The 22,009-nt window shown below is 41.0% G+C and overlaps 1 protein-coding gene across 4 annotated transcripts in view; it reads right to left on the reverse strand.

The window, feature by feature from the left end:
• Positions 1–22,009, reverse strand: part of GAREM1 (GRB2 associated regulator of MAPK1 subtype 1) — a 102,633-nt gene that overhangs the window by 17,370 nt on the left and 63,254 nt on the right. For 3 of the 4 annotated variants that reach the window (XM_085220979.1, XM_085220978.1, XM_085220980.1), the window contains one exon: positions 7,750–7,880. The exons of the other annotated variant lie outside the window; for it this stretch is intronic. In XM_085220979.1, the coding sequence (XP_085077105.1) occupies positions 7,750–7,880 (131 nt within the window). The remainder of the gene's footprint in view (positions 1–7,749; positions 7,881–22,009) is intronic. 4 annotated transcript variants of the gene reach the window in all.

A 22,009-nucleotide genomic window follows, 5' to 3' on the forward strand; every position in this document is an offset into this window, starting at 1 on the left:
GGAAGGTGCCTCAGCTAACCACTGCAGGCCTACTACAGACCACTTTGTTCAGGAACACTGAACATATTTAAAAAAAGAACTGCCAAAAATAAGCAAGAATAATATATCCCTGTCTCATCTACATGACTCCTAAAGATTCCACGTAGCTATGTGAAGTTCACATTCCAGCCTTCAGACTTGGCCATCATCACAGGACAGCCGCTGCATGAAATCAGAGCTGTAATCCCAATTAGTCAGTAATTGAGAAGTGCTGTAAACAATGCTTCCTCTTGTAAGATGTGATCTGCAATTCACTTGTATTTGTAAAGTCATTATTATCTTCTGGAAACCTCTCTGAGCAAATGGCCAGGCAGCACAGAAGAGGTGTGCCTTCGGAGTGTTTCAGCTAGGCACTTCCTGACAGGAAGCCATTCAAGCCCTGAATTATCCAAACAAACTCTAATTGGCCTAATCCAGGAAACCACTGGGATTTTATTGTACACAGTAGTCACAGTTTATGATGCTGGCCAGACAATATAATGAAAAGCTGCAACACGAAAAGAAAGCACTCAGATTTTTCTGCCGATAACACCAGAATGATGCTTATTGCTATTTTCTCTTCAGAACCAATGAGTGCTACGTTTGCACTGCTGCTGGTGAGGCCGTGACCTTAGGGGAGCTGGGGGGGCTGAAGACACAGGACTCTGTGCATGTCCCATTCAGTGCACTGCATCTCTTCTCGAAAGGGCACATCCAATAAGAATGTGGGTTTCTAGTAAATACAAATCCCCATAAAGGACTTCTTTGGGCAACACTGTCAGACATTTTAATGTGAGACAGCAGTGTTACAGCTTCTTCTTACCTCCTGCACAGTGGGGACAGAAGCAAGGGAGCTGTTATGATCCATGACTGCAGGAGCTGCTGCTTTGACAACCTGCAGCTTCTAAGTGATTTGTGAAGAGTCCGTTCTGAAGGACAACATGGACACTCAGATGTGCAACCACAAGGAGGTACTGAGCCAGCACAGCGACACGGCTCAGTCATGCCACGGTTATGAAAGCACTTGCTCACTAGTGGCATTGACTTCAACCAATAGCACAAGGATTGCGACATCAGATAGTCATGTTTAAAGACAAAATTACTCTAAATTAAAAAAAATAATAATTGGAAAATGTTATTTTCTTTTCTTGGAATATAGTAGCAATGTAATAATACACAAAACATGGCTGAATCAAAAGAAAAACTGCTGCTATTCTATTTTGACACTGAGAAAAATGATGTGTGCGCCTCCTGAACAAACATCTGTAAGGTACCAGTTGCTATCTAAAATGGTAACAAATTGAAATGGTGAAACCAAAAGTCTTAGACTGCACAACTGATTTCATTTCTACTCACAAAACCTTACTCTGGGGAAGTTAAGGCTGCAGGAACACCTCAGCAGGTCAAGTATATTTTAAATTTTAAGTTCTTAAAGTCCAGGTAGCTAACTCCTCTCTTGCATGAGGTTAATTCAGTTATTTATTTACCTACTATTTAACATTCATAACAAGTACATGGCAGGTAAATATTTGGGTGCAGAACATCAGCAACAAACACACACCTTGACCCATTGGCTCTGCTCTTGCTACTACAGCCCCACATGCTGCTGTCTGCCCTTTCCACACCTCCAAGTCTGCCTGCCAGGTCTTTTCTGCAAGCTGTTTTCTGGCCAGTCTGCCTGCTTCAGGTGTAATTCCATGGCAGGAACAGGGCTCTGTGCTCACTAACGAACCTCAGGAGGCTCCCACCAGTCTGGGAATCACAGAATATCCTGAGCTGGAAGAGACTGACAATGATCATCAAATCCAACTCCTGCCTCCACACAGGACTGTCCAAATTCAAACATTATGTCTGAGTGTGCTGTCCAAATGCTTCTTGAGCTGTGGCACTCGGGGCTGCGACCACAGCCGTGGGCAGCCAGTTCCATGCCCACCACCCTTTGCTGAAGAGCCTTTTTGTAACATCTAATCTGATCCTCCCCCTCCTGAAGCAGCTCCATGCCATTCCCTTGGGTTCTATTGCTGTCACCAGAGAGCAGAGCTCAGTGCCATGAGGTCTCCCTCAGCCTCCTCTGCTCTCCAAGTGAAGCAGTCAGACACAGATGCTCGCTGGTTAAAAGCTTCTAGGAACAGATTTGATTCACGCCAAAAAAACATGCTTAAAGACAAAATGATGTGAGAAAAATCACAAATTATTTCCAAAAGGTGACATGGATAAGACCAAGCCCTCTATCTTCCAAGCTTCCAGCACCAACCCAACAGGATCCATACCTTCAAGCACTACTCCATGTCTTTATACTACCACCTGAAATATGTAACATACACTGCCTGCTGTGAAATCACTGGAGGGATGTAACAGAACCCTAGACTATTTCAGACACTTTGAACTGCTGGCAGCACATCTCACAGCATACAATTCCTGTACGAAAGAGACGATAGTGCCTTATCTCAGAGTGGCAGTTAAGGCAGCCCAGACTCTAGATGGATGCAGATATACAGTCTATTTTTCTGCTGGAATCTCCTCATAATTCTGGAAAATATATGGAGCTACAAAAGGCACCAAAAAGCCTTCATTCAGCTGTATAACACACCAGGAGGGCTGACAGATCCCAGTGTGACTCCAGCCTGTCCTGTGCTTTCCACTCATCTCCCCTTCCTGCTCTGCCCATGTTGGAACCATGCTTTCATCTCCTCAGTAGCTTCACCAGGCCTGCTTTGAATCTTGAGCTATAAAAACAGTCTTGCAGCAGGAAAGGAGAGCAGCTGAAGGAATGGTGAGAGGAGGAGGGAAGGTGAACACATTTTCTTCAAACCTCTCCTCAGTGGGACAGCGCACTCATTTTAACTATTTTGTATATGCTCTCTCTTTACATTTTCTGTTTAAAACATAGGTTCCACACTGGGCAATTTTAGTGCAACAACCTGCAGCTGTAACTGCCACACCTCTCAGTGCCATGATAAACACAAAGTTTTATCTAATTATTAGCCTTGGTAGCATCCTGGAGTAACTCCTTCCCCAAACACATTTCTCTTCCTGTTTGTTCTCTCTTGAAGTGCTGCTTTACACATTAAAACAATCAACCTTGTAGCTTTATTCCACCCTCGTCCTTCTGTCACTTTCTCATAATAGGTGAGAATAACCAGTGCTTCTAGCTCTGTGGAAGAACCAGTGTTTGGCACACTATCCTGCAAAAAAAACCCCACTAGATGTTCAAACTGAACATCCCCCAGTATAAGAGAAGATCCACACAACCATAAGCAGTCTGCTCCACACTACATCTATTCTCCACCTTTACACATACAGATCCATGCTAACAGTTCAGTACTGATGCCAGGCTGCTGACCAGAAAGGCTGCTGGTTTGCAGACATCTTGTCAAACATAGGGGGGTTAAGGCATTCTAATGTTTTCAGCTTGCAATTCAATAACCATTCAGAAGCCAATTATATCTACTGCAGAAGACAGGCTTCAGGAAAGTGATGAATGATGATTTAGGCAACATGTTCTTTTGGGAAAATTCAAGCATATTGTTTCTTTTGCTTAAGGAAAGGTTAACTCAGAAAAATAGATTCTGATAACACCTGAGTCAATATCCTGTCTCGAGCTCCAATTGTTCTAATTTGTTATAGTTAAGAGGCAGAAGTCCTTAATCACTTGGGCATGTAGGAACTCCTTATAAAAATGATTTGTGGCTTCATACAACTTGTTATATCTGCTAGATCTTATTAGAGCAATGCAAGCATTGCATTGCCAGTAAAAATTCATAGTTAGGACCTTTTTGAACTTTTTTTTTTTTTTTTTAAACAGTGAGGCCTCTGATGCATAGTTACCACATACAGATTCTATTATTAAAGCCAACAGACCAACCAGAACATATTTTTTTTTCCACAAGGTATAGAAAGTGGGTAAAGAGTTTTATTTAATATAAAATAGAGTATCCAAAGAGTTTTAAGAAGAAAAAGTCATCATATTTTTTCAAAGAAGTTAACTATTTTTTCTTCTCTAAATGCTAGCCTCACAAGACAAAATAAGTAGTTATAACTCTTGGTGGTAGTCTACATATGCTCCCCTCTCAGCTTCTTTGCCCTGATTACTATATTAAAAGCTGGCATACCAGGAAGGCCAGCACATGAAGCCACCACGAGGTGATGGAGCTTGCTATCCAGGCTCCCTTCAGAGCAGAAACTCAGTAGTCTACTTCTCTCTTATGCAAACTGTACCAGATTATGGAGGAAAGAGGCAGCCACAGCACTGCAGTACCACTGAGTCACCAAGATGCCACCTGTATGCTGGGGACAGAGGGGCAAGAGATGAAAAACCTTCCTGGACCAAATGAGGGCTGCCTCATGAGGCCACCATAAAGGCCACCATAAGCGGTGCAGAGGGAACTGAAGCTCTCATTCTCAAGATGAAGTATGATGAATTACTTGCAAACCTGAACAGAGACTGAGTTCAGCCAAGTTTTTATTGCAGCACTTGGAAATGACAGTGTAGGTTACAGCCTTCTAAGTAGGTGCTTTTTGGAAACTCAGGGCAAGTTTACTAGGGTCAATAGAACTGCAGCCAAATCAGATCAATTTTGCTTCACTTACATCAAAGGACCACATCAAACAAATCAGCTATCGAAAGTTCACAACAAAGTCTTCGATAGAAAAGAATATTACAGGATTTGCTAATTAATGCACATTTCCATCCATGGAAATCCTCTGAAAACAGTTTCACAGCATCTCTAAGGAAATACAGTGATATCTTCAGGGCAAAAATGATATCTCAGAATATTTAAATGGTCTTGTAACACTGACTGGGTTGATTTTTGGAAAGCAGGAATTCATGGCTTGTCCAATGATCTACCAGACATATCATTAATTTTTACAGGAACTTTTTTGTGAATTATTCTCAGTATAATTTATTTTTTTTTTTAATCCCCTGTCTCCCCCTAGTCTTAGAGCAAATAGCTTCCTTTGTATTTACATAGACTTCTAGCTGCATGGAACCTCAGCATCCAACTGCAGAAACCTATTGGTACTTCAGCAAAAGCTAGGGCCCTGGAGTAGTGAAACTTTCTTAAGATTTTTCTTCTAAGCATAGAGGGGCAGAATATCCTCATCACTGTAATGTAATGCTGTTATAAAAACAACATTATCTGTCATTATGCATTGAAAAGTAACATGGAAAAGGCTATAAGATATCTGTACACTGAAGAATAGACAGGATGCCCGTAATTTTCTACTAGGAATAGATTAGACTTTGACAGTGGGGAATTAGCTTATCCTCAGATCACTCAGATTTACTGTGCCTGTAGATGCTGCTGGCTACCAGGTACCTGAGGTGACCGACAAGGTATGCAAGCACAGATACATACACAGATCAGAAGAAATTAACATAAGTAGTTCTAACCATTGCAAAAATTTGGTTTAATCTCAAATTCCTGCTTGCTGTTCTGTGAAAAGTACTCAGGACTCTACTTTCTAGTCCCAGCTCTGCTTTTGATGGCATGCCTTACAGCACTCCTTCAAATACAACACAGGCCCTAAATGTTCTGCCTCAGCACACTTCCCAGAAAGCCCACCTAGCTGGGAAACAGTAAGGAGGGAAAGGAGATGTTTCCTTGGCCCATCTTAGGGTAAAGTGCCTCATCTTCCTCCTTAACAACTGAAAGCACACAAAGTAAAATAAAACCTCCCTTTTAGAAAAGATGTCATGGCAATTCATAATGAGAAAGCAGCAGTTCTCTAAACTTCTCTAAGCTGCAAAATACTGCCTAAACAGCAAAGGAATTAGTTGGAGGACAAGGTTTGCATGGAGTCAACCACAGCAGTGGCACACAGCATGCTCAGACAGATCTCAACACAGACACAATCATACAGGAACAGTCCAGTGAAATTCTGTAAAGCTATCAGTTCTTTCTTCAAAACTTATCCACAGCAGTGGATTTTTCAGAATAAGAAAAAACTCCCAGACATAACAATTCCTCCTCATCTTAAGTGCTTTATTAGATATTTTAGACATTTTTTCTTTTTGTATGAGATTAACTAACTTCTGATAATCTTAATTTAAATGAACACACTGCTTTGGACAGAAATCAACTGCATTCTTCCCTTTGCTCAAATCACTTTGACACCATCTCTCTTATAAAATTGTAGCATACGTCATTCTGCTGTGTAAAGTCATTAAACACTTTTACAAGTCCTGCTAATTCATTTTTTAGAAGATGACAACTTTGGAATAGACTTCAATGAAACTGGAGAAACAGCCAAGAGAAATACTGCCAAGATACGTTTCACTGGGTTAAATCGGGATTATTATTACTGTTATTTACATTAAAGAGTACGACTAAAATATCTTTTAAAATGTATCTGATATATAATTGTAGGCTATGCTTAATTTTGAGTTTGCTAAATATGACAAAGAGATTTGAGAATACTGGTGCTAAACTCAAGGCATAATGTTTTATATTTTGAAAAGCCTTCTTCTTCCAAAATTATAGCTGCATGTTTCACTGTGCCATGCTCTTCATTTGGACAGAGATACACTGAGAAATAATGGCACAGCAGTGGATAAGGCTGGCAGTTCTAAGATAATAATGATCTTCTTGGGTAGAAATGGAATTTTCTTGCTTCCTTCATTTGGCTAAATATATCCTAAAACTTCAAGTGTTTCACCTTTCTCCTGTAGTTTTCATTCATGAAAGGCTCTGTTGCATGGTTTCGGGTTAATTAATTAATAGCACAAAAGTAAAAAAAACTTACTGTCCTGAAAGGCAAGAGTCTGTGTATCTAAATGAATTAACTAATGAGCACTTATAGCAGTCTTCAGCAATCTTGTTTCACACCTACAAAAAATGACTCTAGCTGATGTCTCCCAACTCTAGCAGTATAAGAAAGAGAAGAAGCCATTAAAAGATATATGGGCTATAAAAAAACCCACACTACTACACCTGAGAGTGGGAAACTCTATACTGGTTTTGCACTAGCAGCATCAGCCAGTCTTTTCTGTATACACAATGCAAATATACACCATTGCATCCCATTTCCAGGATGCTGTTGAGTACTTTCACCAGAACTGACCTATCATGCATAGGTGTCTCCCTATGGAAAGGAAGGAAATACAGGTAAGACAAGGGAGATGAACATGCTCTATTACCACTGCTTCACACCACAGCATTGTAGTTTGGTGATGTGAAGTCCTCTTCTGGCATTGCTGACCCAAAGATGAGCCCAAGAAGTGTGTGTGCACAAATACACACACAGAACAAGGTCATATTTTCTATTTTTTTTATTTTATTCACAATGACACTTTCTGTAGCAATTTTAGAGAAGCAACACCATCATTTCACTCTGCACACTCTCTGAGAATAAGGCTTTCTGGACAGGGATTTGAGCAGCTGCTGCTTACCAGAAAATAAAATTCAAACTGCTGGAAGTGGGAGGACAAAGGGGGCAACAAACAACATTTGTTTAAAGTCTGGCAGCAACATCCCAGTTAGGTGAATTATGGGATGCATCATCAGGAGTGCTCCCTGAAGTGCCATAGGATAGGACAGCCCTTCTAGGACATGTTGATTTAGCACTGCAGAAACGATCCTGAAGAGCACCACCACAGAAGGCAGAACTAAAGACCCATTTGTCTCAAAAATCACACTTCCCACACAGCGCTGTTGCTTGCTTGCCATGTATATAAAGATTGTAACAGTTAATCATTGAGACAGAGATAAATATTTATTCAGGGACTACCTTAACGTTGAATGTTATTTCCTCCATGACGTAAACTCGTTCAGGAAATGCTTTAGCCACCTCCTCCACACTGTTAAAATACTGCACTGGCTCCTTAATATCTCGGTCTTGTTCCAGCAGCTTAAACTGCCCTGAAAACAGATGATAAACAGAAGAGTTGTAAGATATTTACATTGGACAACTGTCACTGTGGCAACTGCTGGCTCAACTTCTTCACTGTTTTCCTCGGTCAATTTTTCCGGTTATTTAGCAGCCAAAATACAAAATGAAAGACTGCAAAGAGCCTTCCGAACCTGCCATGAAGGACACCCAGTTTCACCAGGGCAGAACAAAAAGAATGTGCAGGAGCTGCAAATTTTAAAAGATCCTTTTATCGCACGCTGTCTAGAAAAAGTAAATAACTATTGAGGCTTCTGTGTTTATGTACTTCATTTACTGTAATAGTATCTGTACAGATAAAATGTTTGGCCCCTAATAATAGAAGCGTTACAGAGAGAAAACACACCCAGTACTATAAAACCCCAAATAGTAAACACGTATTTTTTTGAAGTATATATTTCAGTGTCACCAAAAGGCTATGAAAGTATGTGAGGCTACAATCCTTTTCCCCCAGGCTTTCCTAACAGTGGAACAGTGTGGAATAGCACCTAGTGCTTAATTATAAGCTAAGCCCTCTGAGAACTTCAACACTGCAAGAAATGAAACCATACACATGTAAAATCCTTTTGAAGGTGGTCAGCCTCAGACAAGCATTAGGAAGAAGCATTTGTTGCTTTCTCCCATGTTTTCAGTGTTGTGGGAGGCAAGGACCAACACCAAGGAGCAATTGCTCTTGTGCGTAACGAACACCAAGTTTAGAGGTTTGTTATATAAATACAGGCATAATGAAAACTCAGACAGATATGTTGCTGTTTGTGTGACAAATCAGCAATCTCCCTAAATTTAGAAACGTTAACTACTAATATTAACTATTACCAGGCTAAAGGATGATCTCAGTGAGAGAACAGCATAGCAGGCCTCCTTGTAAGGCGCAACTCAAGAAAATGAGTAGAAATCCAATTAAAATCTGAGATTTGTGCATCTTCTGTAAATCATATTTTAAAATTAGCAATGCACTCAGGCACCAACTTATTGCTCACAGTGCTCAACTTCATGAAAATTCACCCAATACGTCAGCCACCTACAGAAATAGTCCCATTCCTTCAGCATTTTTGTGCACCACACACAGTTTCTCCTACGTACCCCCATCAGACATGTTCAGAGGATTCACCCGTACGGAATAGCTAAAGATGCTGTCATCTCCCATGTGCTGTTTTGCAACTGTTTAATAAATCACTGCACTTCAAAATTCAGTTGTCTGAGTGTTTTTCTAACTCTGTGTCTGCTTCAGGACACACCATCATTTGAAGTCCAGCCAAGCCCGCTCGAGTACTTCAAAGATCAATGCTACTGTTCCTGTCGCAGGAATAGGCAAACCTTTGGTCTGATCTGGTGATGTTGTCCCTGTAGTAAATCGCATTGCTGTCATACACTGCAAGGGTGGCTTCACCACATCAGACAAAAGCTCTGCCTCAGAACCTGAGGCTCAAGGATGTCCAGAGCAGAGAAAAGATTTTAGCTTAGTAGCTCTACATTTCTACTCTGTAAATTTGTTTCCTCAAGGTATCTAAAAGTTTTAACATAAACACCCAACCTGAAAAAATGTTGGCATTCTTCTTCCACAGGCTTTACAGTGCCTTCAACGTTAAGAGCAGAAATTTCAGGAGTGACAAAGCTATGCCTGCCAGACACTACAGGTAGCCATAAGAAATCTACAGCAAATGAGCATTTAAAAAGAACACCTTACATACGTAGTAGAAACATATCAGCATTGTGCAGCCCATTTTGGTGCAAAGCAATCAAGGAGGAACTATGCACCTCCATAAAGCTTGCTGTGGCAAGAGAGCTGGAAGTTATGCTGTTGATAAGGGACAGAGAGGGAGAGATGAAGGAAAAACAACTAGGTTTTTTAATCCCCCAGTCACTACACATAGACAGTGTAGTTATGGTTTTGGGACTTCCCTGTACTTGGAGAAAGATGCTCTCCCCAGGTCTGCAGGTCTTTCTCCCTCCAGACACACAGATCTCCTATGAAGGAATTTCAGGAGAGTGCACAAACCAAGTAAAGACAGACCTTTACCTACATGTGCCAAGACATCATATGGCAGAAGAGATTATGTGTGGCACCAGGGAATGACAGCCTGATAGCACAGAGAAACAACCACTCCGGAGCGCAGAATCAATGACAGCATTCCACATATAGTCACCAGAGATGAGATGTTTTTACATTTGACAGAAGTTGTCATAGTGTTCCCCATGGGTTAACTACTGACTGTAGCTCACTCCTGCTTGCTTTGGAGTTGCTCTACAGAGAGCACTGTTGTCCCTCTTCAGCTAGTGGCACAGCACCTGGCTGCAACCCTATATGATAGCCCAGTTTGGGATCTAGGGGTTTGATCTGTAAGATTCCCAGCTGCGGTCACTATTTGAGGCAAACTGTGATTACAATTTATAATGGCATTTTATACTTCAAGTCCCCAGAGGAATAAACAAACTAAATTACTGCAAGTTCTAGAAACCTCAGACAGATCTGCTAAACTTAGTGGGGTTACCTTTGAATTATCACCCTCACCTACAGAATGGAGTTGAATACAGTACTGCACAGAAGCTACGTAATAGTTGAAAATGGTGATATATTGCAGAGATAACATTTTGCTACTTCAGAAATAAATCTTGCTCAAGAGTGGGAATTGAGTTAAGCACAGTGACAGGGTACAAATTCATATGAATAATGGAGAAGAACATCATCTTGAACAATAACATTATCTAAACAAGACTCATCCAGCACTTTAGAGTGAGGTCTTTAATTCTAGGACCTCTAGTTACTCTATCTGGAAGCGTACTAGTATTTTTTTACTATGACTGTGATGTATTTAAAATTTGTAGGTCTGGTGGCAACAAAAAGTCAGTCATCCATTACAACTCAAACTTCTAAAAAATAGTCCAAAATTCCTCACCACAGAACAAAAGCTTTAGGCTGTGAGCAATTAGAAGGATCTGCTAGCTACTGCAAGCTTGCACAAGTTCTTGTAAAAAAAACCAAAAGCATCAGCTGGAGTATTGCTTCGGTACAAAGAGATGCTCAGAACCATCTATGTAGCTGTCTGTGTCATCCTCCCTTCAGCTGAGCTGCACAAACACAAAGCTGTCTGTGCCTTCACTGCTAATATTCAGCAGTTCATGAGGAGGCTGACTACAGAGCAGTACATACAGATCCAAAAGCACATAATAGAAGGGCAGCATTAATCTTCTCCTGTTACGAAATCAAGTATTCTGTGCATGGAAGCTGTCAGGACTGGATGTTAAAATGCTTTTCCTTTGGAAAATTCTCTGGATTTTCTATAGACTTTTTTGGAATTTATTTCTTCATTGAGAAAGGCAGACTTTTCTATTGGAAGGAGAAAAAAAGGGCAGAAGAGGGGCCTGCAAGACACTTATGAGCCAGATGTCAAGTAAGTAACAGAGAGGAAGCACACAATTACTTATTATGTTCCTCCCCAGTCTCTCAAATTGCCATAAAAAAAGAGCATAGCTGAAACACAAGTCAAATGGACATAAGTCTTGACTACAAGCTGAAATGGAATTTATTATCATTCACAATAGACAAGATTCCATCAAGAGACTTTACAAAACTGACAGCAAGCTTCAACAAATTACCACACAATTTAACCCTGCTAATTATAAATGTGACAAAAAAAAAAAGAAGAAAATCTAAAGCTATACCTTTATAGAACTATCCCCCTTTCTCGTGCTGCTACAGAAAGAACAACGAAATATTCCTCTAGTAAATCACGTTCAGAAAGATCAGAGATTTGTTATATTTGCATGGTCCACTGAGCAAGTGTGGTTACTCCTTTGCAGCCAAGTGCAAGGGAGTAATGAACGACTACTGCAAGCCTTATATCTCTTTATCTCTCAGTATGGCCTCTGGCAGACAGAGTATTGGAACAATTTCATTCTAGTATATATTATCTACACAGATTATGAAACCTTATTTCCGTGTGAAAGTACTTACAGCAAAGACTGTAAATTCACTACTAAAGGAAACGAATCTGGAAAGATAAAATGCAGGGAAAGAATTAAACCAGGGCTTATCCCCCAGTTTATGGAGGCATTTATTAAATACGAGTAGGAAGATCAGTCCATTCTACCTCTTCCAAGAAGCCGAACACTTATGAGCAGGATCTGCCCTAGGTCATTAACCAGCCCTTTCTTTTCCAGCCTTTCGGTTGCTTCTGCCACTTCCACTGCTCAGGCTCTTGCAAGTTTATGGATGTACAGAACTGCAATGCATCCCATTCAGGTATTTCTGCAATGTAAGGTCTGCTGGTCTTAGCTGCAATCTTCCCTTCACACCCAAACACCTCAGCTATTATAAACGCTCTGACTTATCTCCAAAACAACAACAAAAAAAAACGGACTATTCTGTAAATAACAAGAAAAAAGTAGCTGTATGTCATCAGTAGAAAACATGGAAGATCACCAAAACATCTGCTCAATTGTGTTCGCTGTTAGACACTTCCCTAAGGAGGCAGGAGCTGTATTGTCTTTCAGCAGCTTTGATTACTTAGCAAGTCTCACAAGGCAAAGTCTTGTGCTTCTTCAGAATGCGCAGACAGCACAGCGGGGTAGCCAAAGTACTGCAGAGGTTTATGTTTCATATTATTTGTTGACTGCTGACTGCACTTCAGTACTTCAAAGAATAACAGACTGGAATCAAAGAGAAAAGACTCTCTGCCTTCCAGATCACCACTTTAGGAAAAAAAATGATTTCTGTCTACTGTTTTCCATGCACCAAGATGATAGGAAACAACTTTTCTTCCGCTCCAAAAGGGTGATCCTTGATATAACCAACCAGAGTTGAATAACAGAAACCTAAAGAGTAAACAAGAAACAGTAAAGAGGGCAAACACAGCTTGCTGGATGCTAGGGAGAATGTCAGTTTATTTCCTCACTTTTCAACTCCATCAACTATGTCATATGCAAGAGTTGTTCCTTCCCTTCCTAATTTTTAGATAATAAAGCCTGTCGTGCACAATCAGTTTTTTATTTGAATTGACATTGCCAAAATGTCACTGCATAGAGCCCACATGTGGCATTTTAGTGTTTCAAAGAGTGCTAGTGTGACAACGGTTGAAGATGCCTAGACCTGAAAGAACGGAGAAAGACCAAAGAACACTTTGAACATGAGAATGTATCACTAAATCAATAACAAATGGTTTGGCAGACATGCAGAAGTAACAGTGAGCAGGAAATTAATGTCTTCCTTTGCTTCTGTCATTTTCCAGCTTGCAGAAATCCAGAGCTTTTTCCCAGCCCTCTACAGGCTGGATGCTTACCCTGGAGTTCAGGTGCTTAGGAGCAGAAGTGCTCCAGGGTCTCCACTGTAGAGTTGAGGCAGGAAAGACTTATTATAGAGAAAAATGGCAAACAAATGGTACACTGTTTTTAAGAACACTGTTTTCAACAACTGAGGCAGACAGCAGACCTCAAGTCAAGTTGTACAGATAAAGGAAAGGACAGGAAAGCCAGTTCCTTGCTCCATCTAGAAGGATTCCTCATCAAATAAGCTACTGGCTTCACCTTGCACTGGAACCTGACAGCGAAATGACATGGGTATGATTCTGTGGTAAGTTAATCCCCTCATCAAAAAAAAGGTAAGGAAATCCTTCCTGGTACAGATTCAGCCTCATCTGTCACACCAACAGCTTCTGAGAGCTATATAAAAAAGGCAGAGAGGTAGGGTGCAAAGATGGAAGTTTTTCTGAGTTATTCCTAAGAATTTATTATGTATTGTAGCCTGCTGAAAGCTACAGGAGGTTATAAAAGGGCAGAGAATACAGTAGGAATATACAAGAGTCTCAGCTTCCAAAGGGTAAGGACTGGCCCACAAACTAGAAAAGCTACAATTGAATCTTACATTGTAATCACCATGAAATAGCTTTGAAATACTGTCTCTTTTTAAGAGCCGCCTGTCTATACTTCTTCCTTGAGGGGAAAGGGATAGAAGAGTACTTCCCGTGTCCCCATCTGTCCCCAGTCATTTGGAAATGTTGGGAATGAATTAAAAAAAACAACAGATGAAAGATGAACTAGGGACATATCTAAGTAAACATAATACAATTAGAATTCATCAAGTGTACTGGAACTAAACTTATGGCCCTGTGAAGCAGAGGGCAAGGCACAATGGCACATTCAGTCAGAGATTGTGCAATGTTTCTTGGGGAAGGAGCCCTTCAGATGAATAGCTTTACTTCTCAGAAGTATTATCAAGATTTTGAAGCCTTAAATGCCTTTATTCCTCTCCGTGTTATGTCTGCTATACAAATACCCATTCAACCACAGCATAATGAGTCAAGCATCAGAACCCAGTGAGACATGTTGAAGCAGAGCATCAGCAGGCTGACGCACCACCTGCTCATATGCATACCGGTGGAGAGATCAAGGGAGGGAATGCAACCAAGTTTCCCCACGCAGCAACACAATGATTGTGCTTCTCATCTAAACCTCTAATGCCAAACTGCTAAAGCAATGGAGATGATACAGTCTAGTATTCTATTTTCCAAATCTTGCTGTTATGACTCTTAAACAGCGTAAAAATGTATCTGATTCTATTGGCGGCATAAGGCAGACAAGTCAGTTCAAATGGTGACTGATGACTGTTTAAAGCAGATTTAAGTAACCGATTATGTTTGAGAGGGAAATTTAGGTTACTGATTATGTAAAATGACAGACAGGAAACAAGTCTAACCTCTACCCTTTGTTGCGTAAGTTATTATCATCACAAATGCTAGATTACCACAATGAAATGTTCCATTTTACGGGGTCACGTTGGAGTGTCTGGACTAGTAAGAAGTTGACTAGATTCAACTTACTCACTGGGTTAACATCAATCTAACTCGTAATTAACATCATTTCATTCCTTTCCCACATGCTAGCAGCAGACACCATGAATGCTCCATATGCAGTTTTTTGTCAGCATTCAAGTTCACACACTTCAGAGGCCATGCAGAGCAGTCTGGTGACTACTGCAGTCTGACTTTCCTAATTACTACTAAGAAAAGCCATTGCTGGTTTCCTGTTGAACAGTAAGATCATTAACACACATGAAGATGGCAAGCTCTCCTAGTGAACAGCAGAGCTAATTCAGACTGCAGCACAAGGCAGCAAGAGTGAGAGTAAAGTTACAGAAAGCCCAGCTAAAACAATCCAGAACTTGCATCATAGTGTTGAGATGACTTTGTTTACAAGCAGATGTCTGACAAAGAGCTTTCCTTACATGCTTGCTATTCTTTTCAAGCTGCAGTGGAGTGCCACTTACCTCTCAGTTAAGAAAATGCTAAGTCACTAAGAGCTAACAACTCTCATTACTGCAGTGGCAATCAGTATCCTTATGAGAACCAGTATCCTTATGACAATTTGGAAATGCTTGTCACCACTGATGATCTGAAACAAAGGTAAAGCCAATGTGTCCTCCGCATAACAGACGCCTCCTCCAGAAACTGTCCCCCCATCTATGAAAGGCTAGAAATAGATGTAGAACCAAATGTGAAAAAGTATGTGACTACAGTTCTCACTGTACTTAAAATCAGTTGTCTTTCTGAGAAAATACATCACTTTCATTTATACTTGATACATCAAAGCTGAGTTAGAGCTAAAAATCAAGCCTGAGGAGTGGTGATTCAATTTAGATATGCGAAACCAAGTTCAGGATCAAACTTTGCTTTGGATGGCATTCAAGACCCTTAAGAAAATCTTATTTAGCCCAGGAAATTGAACGTTGATTTCCAGTATTAATATTTATTGATAAGTAGTAAGGTAAGTAGTAAGGTCCACAAGTCCATGGGACCTGATGGGGTGCACCCATGTGTGCTGAGGGAGCTGGCGGAGGTCATTGCCGAACCGCTCTCCATCATTTTTGAGAGGTCTTGGATAACAGGGGAGGTCCCTGAAGACTGGAGGATAGCCAATGTCACTCCGGTCTTCAAAAAGGGCAAGAAGGAAGATCCAGGTAATTATACGCCTGTCAGCCTCACCTCTGTCCCTGGAAAGGTGATGGAACAGCTTGTGCAGGATACCATCTCCAGACAACTGGGAGAAAAGGAGGTTATCAGGAGTAGTCAGCATGGGTTCACCAAGGGGAGGTCGTGCTCGACCAACTTGGTGGCCTTCTATGATGCTGTCACATGCTGGGTGGATGGGGGAAGAGCAGTAGATGTAATCTACCTTGATTTTAGAAAGGCATTTGATACTGTCTCCCACGACATCCTTATAACAAAGCTGAGGAAGTGTGGGATAGACGAGTGGACAGTGAGGTGGGTTGAGAACTGGCTGACTGGCAGAGTGCAGAGGGTCGTCGTTGGTGGTGCAGAGTCTGGCTGGAGACCTGTAACCAGTGCTGTCCCCCAGGGGTCTGTGCTGGGTCAACATCTTCATCAATGACCTTGATGAGGGGATAGTGGCCACCCTCAGCAAGTTTGCTGATGATACGAAGTTGGGAGGATTGGCTGACACGCCTGAAGGCTGTGCTGCCATTCAGCGAGACCTGGACAGGCTGGAGAGCTGGGCAGTAAGAAACCGGATGAGGTTCAACAAAAGCAAGTGTAGGGTCTTACACCTAGGGAGGAATAATTGCATGCACCAATACAGGCTGGGGGATGAGCTGCTGGAGAGGAGCTCTGCAGAGAGGGACCTGGGTGTCCTGGTGGACGACAGGTTGGCCATGAGCCAGCAGTGTGCCCTCGTGGCCAAAAAGGCCAATGGCATTCTGGGGTGCATTAAGAAGAGCGTGTCCAGCAGGTCGAGGGAGGTGATCCTCCCCCTCTACTCTGCCCTGGTAAGGCCTCATCTGGAGTACTGTGTCCAGTTCTGGGCTCCCCAGTACAAAAAAGACAGGGATCTCTTGGAAAGAGTCCAGCGGAGGGCCACAAAGATGGTGAAGGGCCTGGAGCATCTCCCCTATGAAGAAAGGCTAAGTGAACTGGGTCTGTTTAGCCTTGAGAAAAGAAGACTGAGAGGGGACCTGATCCAGGTTTATAAATATCTGAGGTGTGGCGGCCATAGTGGTGAGGCCAGTCTCTTTTCAGTGGTACGTGGAGACAGGACGAGGGGAAATGGACATAAGCTGCAGCATAGGAAGTTTCGCACGAATGTGCGTAAGAACTTCTTCACGGTGAGGGTGACGGAGCATTGGAACAGGCTGCCCAGGGGGTTGTGCAGTCTCCTTCTCTGGAGATATTCAAGTCTCGCCTGGATGCCTACCTGTGCAACCTGGTGTAGGGAACCAGCTTTGGTAGGGAGGGGTCTTGATGATCTCTAGAGGTCCCTTCCTACCCCTACAATTCTGTGATTCTGTGAAGTATATGCTTTTTAAAATAGTAAATTCTATTTTTTTGGAATTGTTCTAACCCAAGCAAATTTTCCTATTTTAGCAAAAGGCATTACATACATTGAAAATTAAGAAGCAGTACAGGCTTAGTTGGTCTGTAAACTTACTCTTATCTAGGTGATCTTCTCTCAGATCATCAGTATACATCAGTCTCAAGTCATTACAAGAACAGGGCTGTCTACAATAGATTAACATTTAATTAAGGCACAGCAGAAAGTTATGATGAGAGTAACAGAATAAACCCCTCGTTAACATCTGAAATTAATACTACTAGGTACAAGCAGGTTCAAACAGGCCATATTAGAATACCTGTTACAGATTAACTAGATGGGCTGGAGATTTTGTATCACGGCTGCATCAAAAAATTCTGCCTTTATCATGGACTTCCTCATTAACATCTTATTCAGACTGATGTTGCCACCAGCAATGGCGCAGTTGTAGTTCATAACATGTGACTCCAAGTTCCAAACCCAGCCTAGTCCTTCCCTCAAGAAGACACCTTCGCATGGGAAATCCACATAGGAAGAAGCATTTCTTCCTTTCCACTCTTGGTTGGTATAGCAGACTTAAGTTTCTTATGCAACTGAAGTATCAATGAAAAAACTGAAGTGTTTTAAGAGCAGCAGTACTCCACAGTCCGAGCTCAGTTTGATTAGTGTTCTTCTACTTTTGGTGTCTCAATGTGTTGAAAAAGGTAAAGAGGGATTGTGCACTGACAGTGAGTTAAAGTATTTTAAGCACAGATTGTACTTACAAACAGTAGTTCAATATACATCCTTATTACTAATGGCCACAAGTAAATGAGGATGTTTATTTGAGGTTAAATAAAAACCAAATGGCGTTCAAGAAGAATTCTGTCTACCAGTGGCAATGGAGAAATCATACACAGACAGATGGAAGAGACATCATTCCTAGAAGAATAACTGAATTTGGAAAGAAGGTAATCACTTTAGTGGACCAAAAATTTACTGCATTGAATAAAGCAAACTTTTGCAATTTAGAAATCATCAGGTCCCAGTCTCAGTGCTAGGTCTGCTCTGAACTATATCACTTCATTTTGTTGATTAAAAATTCGGAGAGAGAAGTGCCTCTACAGGAAGAAATTGATGTGCAGAAATGGAGAAGCACATTTTTGGTCACAACCGGATTTCAGAGATTCTAAACAAGCAACTTCTGAATTTGTATCTTACACAAGATACTTGCTGGATTTGGAAGCCATCTTTCAGAACAATCATTTGAAAGAATCGAAGTGACTTTTCTGAATGACATCATGCACATTCTTTTACATCTTGTTAAGCCAAAGCTTTTGCTAAAGTAACAGCAATGGCTGCTAAGCTTAATGATTAACTTTGCGTAACTCAGCAGCAGCTTTTATTTATTTCATAAACATAATGCTCACCAAATCTCAAGCTATGAGTGTTCCTGCCCCATCGTAAAGACACGGCCTGCACTCAAAAACCCACCACCTCTTTCTGCACTTTTGCTGACAGAATCTTTTCATCTGACTACTCCCACACTAAAATCTCCATTTCTACAGCCTGACTTTAACTGCATTCATTGCTGTCATGCTGCTTGAGTAGCCTTTTGTGCCCTTCAGGTTCTGACCCCGCTCCCCGTTACGCAGGCTGTGGTACGAGTGTAGGCCGGTGTGCGGTAGAACAGCCCAGCTGACAAGGACAGCCATGTATGCAGCACTGCTGCTGGCAGGCATGTTCAGTGCAATAAATAAAGCTAAAGAAAAAAAGCATTCACAGAGCAGAAATCTTTAAAATGTATGCAGTCCAATACTGTATATAAAGTGCTTTTGTTTCATGCTCAGGAACAGGTTTTATAATTAACTGAATGGGAAGAGTTTTAAAAACCAGGAACAATGACTGAGTCAGCAGTTCCAGCTTTTGGTAACTCACAGGGCTTTCCACGAGGCAGAATATGCATATTTCATTCAGAGTTAGACATTTTTATCAATGTGGAGAGAGACTTCAGAGCCTGGGCTTGGTAGCCTGAAAGAATGTCTGTGCATTATAGACTGTCTCATTGTTCCATAGCTCGTATCTCATTCACTCACTGAATATACATGGTTCACAGTCTCTAGCAGAAACTCCATATTTCCCTACCCTGCCTCTCAACTTAAATCTATTGAAATATTTCATGCAAATTATTAGAAGACCTGTTGCTCTAACAGCTCCCAACACTTGCGTATCAACAATATAATGGAAAGTCTGTTGGTTTTTCAAGCAACTAAAAAGTATTTTGTTAGGAAAGGCTCTTACTTTTTCCTCTCTCCCCTTTCCCCCCAAGCCTGGCACAGGCTGTATCTTAGCCTATGTATTTATAAAATGTTCAAACTGGGTGTGAATGCAATTTATTATAGTTCTGACCACCAGCAATTATGAGCAAATTCTGGAAAAAAAGTTCACTTTACTTCTGGAACAAATTAGACAACGTATTTCAAACTGAAATGAAGCCAATTTCCAAAGAAACTCCTTATTTACACAGTAGATCCAGCTTTGGCAAGAGACCTTAGCTGAATAAGTGTTAAATCTACTTATGCTACAGCTAAAACTATATTACCAAGAAATTCAACAATCGTAAAGCCAAAATTATAGACAATCTGAAAAGTCACTAGTTAAATGCATGTAATAAGTTATGTCCTCAAAATTTTGTTGTCCGTAACGCTGGAATATCCAATAAGAATGCAAAGTTATTTGCAGCAAACATTTCTAACATTTATTTACAGCCAACAGTCATGTTTACATCATCACCTCAGCTGAGAAGGTGTTTTGCTACCTGTATTCTGCATGCAGTAAGCCATCTTTTCAATCACTGTGTATAAAGCAGTAAAGTCTGTCAGAATCATTTATCTGGTTTCCAGTACAACCGAACACTGATTCAAAGTTGTGCAATTTATCTACGAAGTCAAGAAAGCTCTCAATAATATGAATGAAGGCAGCTTTTAAGAATGAACATTTTGGCATACGTTCACAGCATATGTGAAAGTGTCACACACAAAAAAAAAAATCAGATGAGCTGAAAGATGAGTGAATAGAGTTAGTGGATAAGAGCATACTGCTTCAGCATCATCACCTCATTTAATTTTCATTTCTCCTTAAAAAGCCAACAAAGACAATAAATCTAAAATTCAGATCTAAGCAAGATAACATCTTCCTTAGCATTCTGTCACACAAATTCTTTCATTACTTGGTTCAATAAAGTACCTTAAATAAGTTGGTTATCATCTAAAGCCCTCTTTGGCAGTTCAAATAGTTATAGTTGAATCCAAACGGTGAAAAGAAACAGAACACCCAGCCAGTTTTTCTCTCTTAAGTCTGTCAGCTTACCGAGAGTAAATGAAACCCATTAATAGAGTCTGCCTGGCCTAAAACTGCCTGGCAGAAAGTAAACAATACAGACTACACATTTTGTGCTTTAATTTTTGTGTTTCTAGAAGAAACACAAACACAGAAGAAACACAGTCAGGTGATTTTGTTTTCTCCATGTAAATGGTAATGATTTGAAAAGTTATACTGTGTATTGCTAACGCTTCCTGAAATTATAGTGAATACCTTATCTGTGTTTATAGTGAAATTTTTTCTCTAATACTGGCTTGGGGCATCTCCGGCTAAAAGCCATTTTTCTACCAATTCCATTTTGCAGCCTTTCATGGAAAGAGCTGTGAAGTGGTAATTATCAAAGTGTCTGGTCTCCTATTCATCTTTGAATACACGCATGTTTTCACAGATGCTAGACTAGATATGTTATTACACACTAATTTTTAAGTACAGAAGCTAACATTATCAGTGGCAAGAAATTCTCTGCATTAAAATCCCATGGAAGAACTTTTCCTTTAAAACAAGGTCATATCAATGCTACCTCTAAGCCTAAAATAATACTAACATCTCTGGATCTCTGTTACTATGAAGTACTGAAATGGTTTTCTCACCAGCCTAATGTTACCTTTCAGGAAAACGAGTATTTCAGTTGAGTTTTTTGAACACAGAGCGCAGAGCTGCAAAGTTGCAAAAAGATGGAACTTTCAGATGACACAAATTGCACTTCCTGAATCAGTAATTTCATAAAAAATGTCCTCTTCTTCCTTTTTCAACTACACTACTGCATAGCCAGCAAGATCAAAGCTCATCAGCATAAGTGGCCTCCCACATACTGAGCCTTCTGCACAGGTACAGGGAAGCACACTACCACATTGCAGAACACTTGGAGAGGGGTTGCGCGCTGGAAGTGCCCCAGCACTTTTCTCACACTTTCATGAAATTGCAGAATGGTCTGGATGGGAAGGAATCTTCAATGGTCATCTAGTCCTACCAATCGCCGAGGGATGGGACACCTCTCACTGGGTTAGACTGCCCAAGGCTCCGTCCAACCTCATCTTGAACACTTCCAGGAATGGGGCAGCCCCAGCTTCTCTGGGCAACGTATTCTAGTGCCTCACCACTCCCATAGTGAAGAACTTGTTCCTTAATCTAAACCTACCCTCTTTTAGCTCAAAACTGTCACCCCTTGTCCTATTGCTACATGCCCTTGTAAAAAGTCTCTCTCTGTCTTTCTTACAAGTCCCCTTTAAGTACTGAAAGGCTGCAATGAACTACCCCCAAAGCCTTCTCTTCCTCAGGTTGAACAACTCCAACTCTCTCAGCCTGTGTTCATTGGACAAATACTCCAGTTCCCAGATTGCACTTGCAGCCATCATATGGACCCAATCTATCAGGTCTGTGTATGTCATGTGCTGAGGGCCTCCGAACTGGACGCAGTCTACCA

Source organism: Meleagris gallopavo, chromosome 3 (assembly GCF_905368555.1).
Source record: "Meleagris gallopavo chromosome 3, MGAL_WU_HG_1.1, whole genome shotgun sequence".
Classification (NCBI taxonomy): domain Eukaryota; kingdom Metazoa; phylum Chordata; class Aves; order Galliformes; family Phasianidae; genus Meleagris; species Meleagris gallopavo.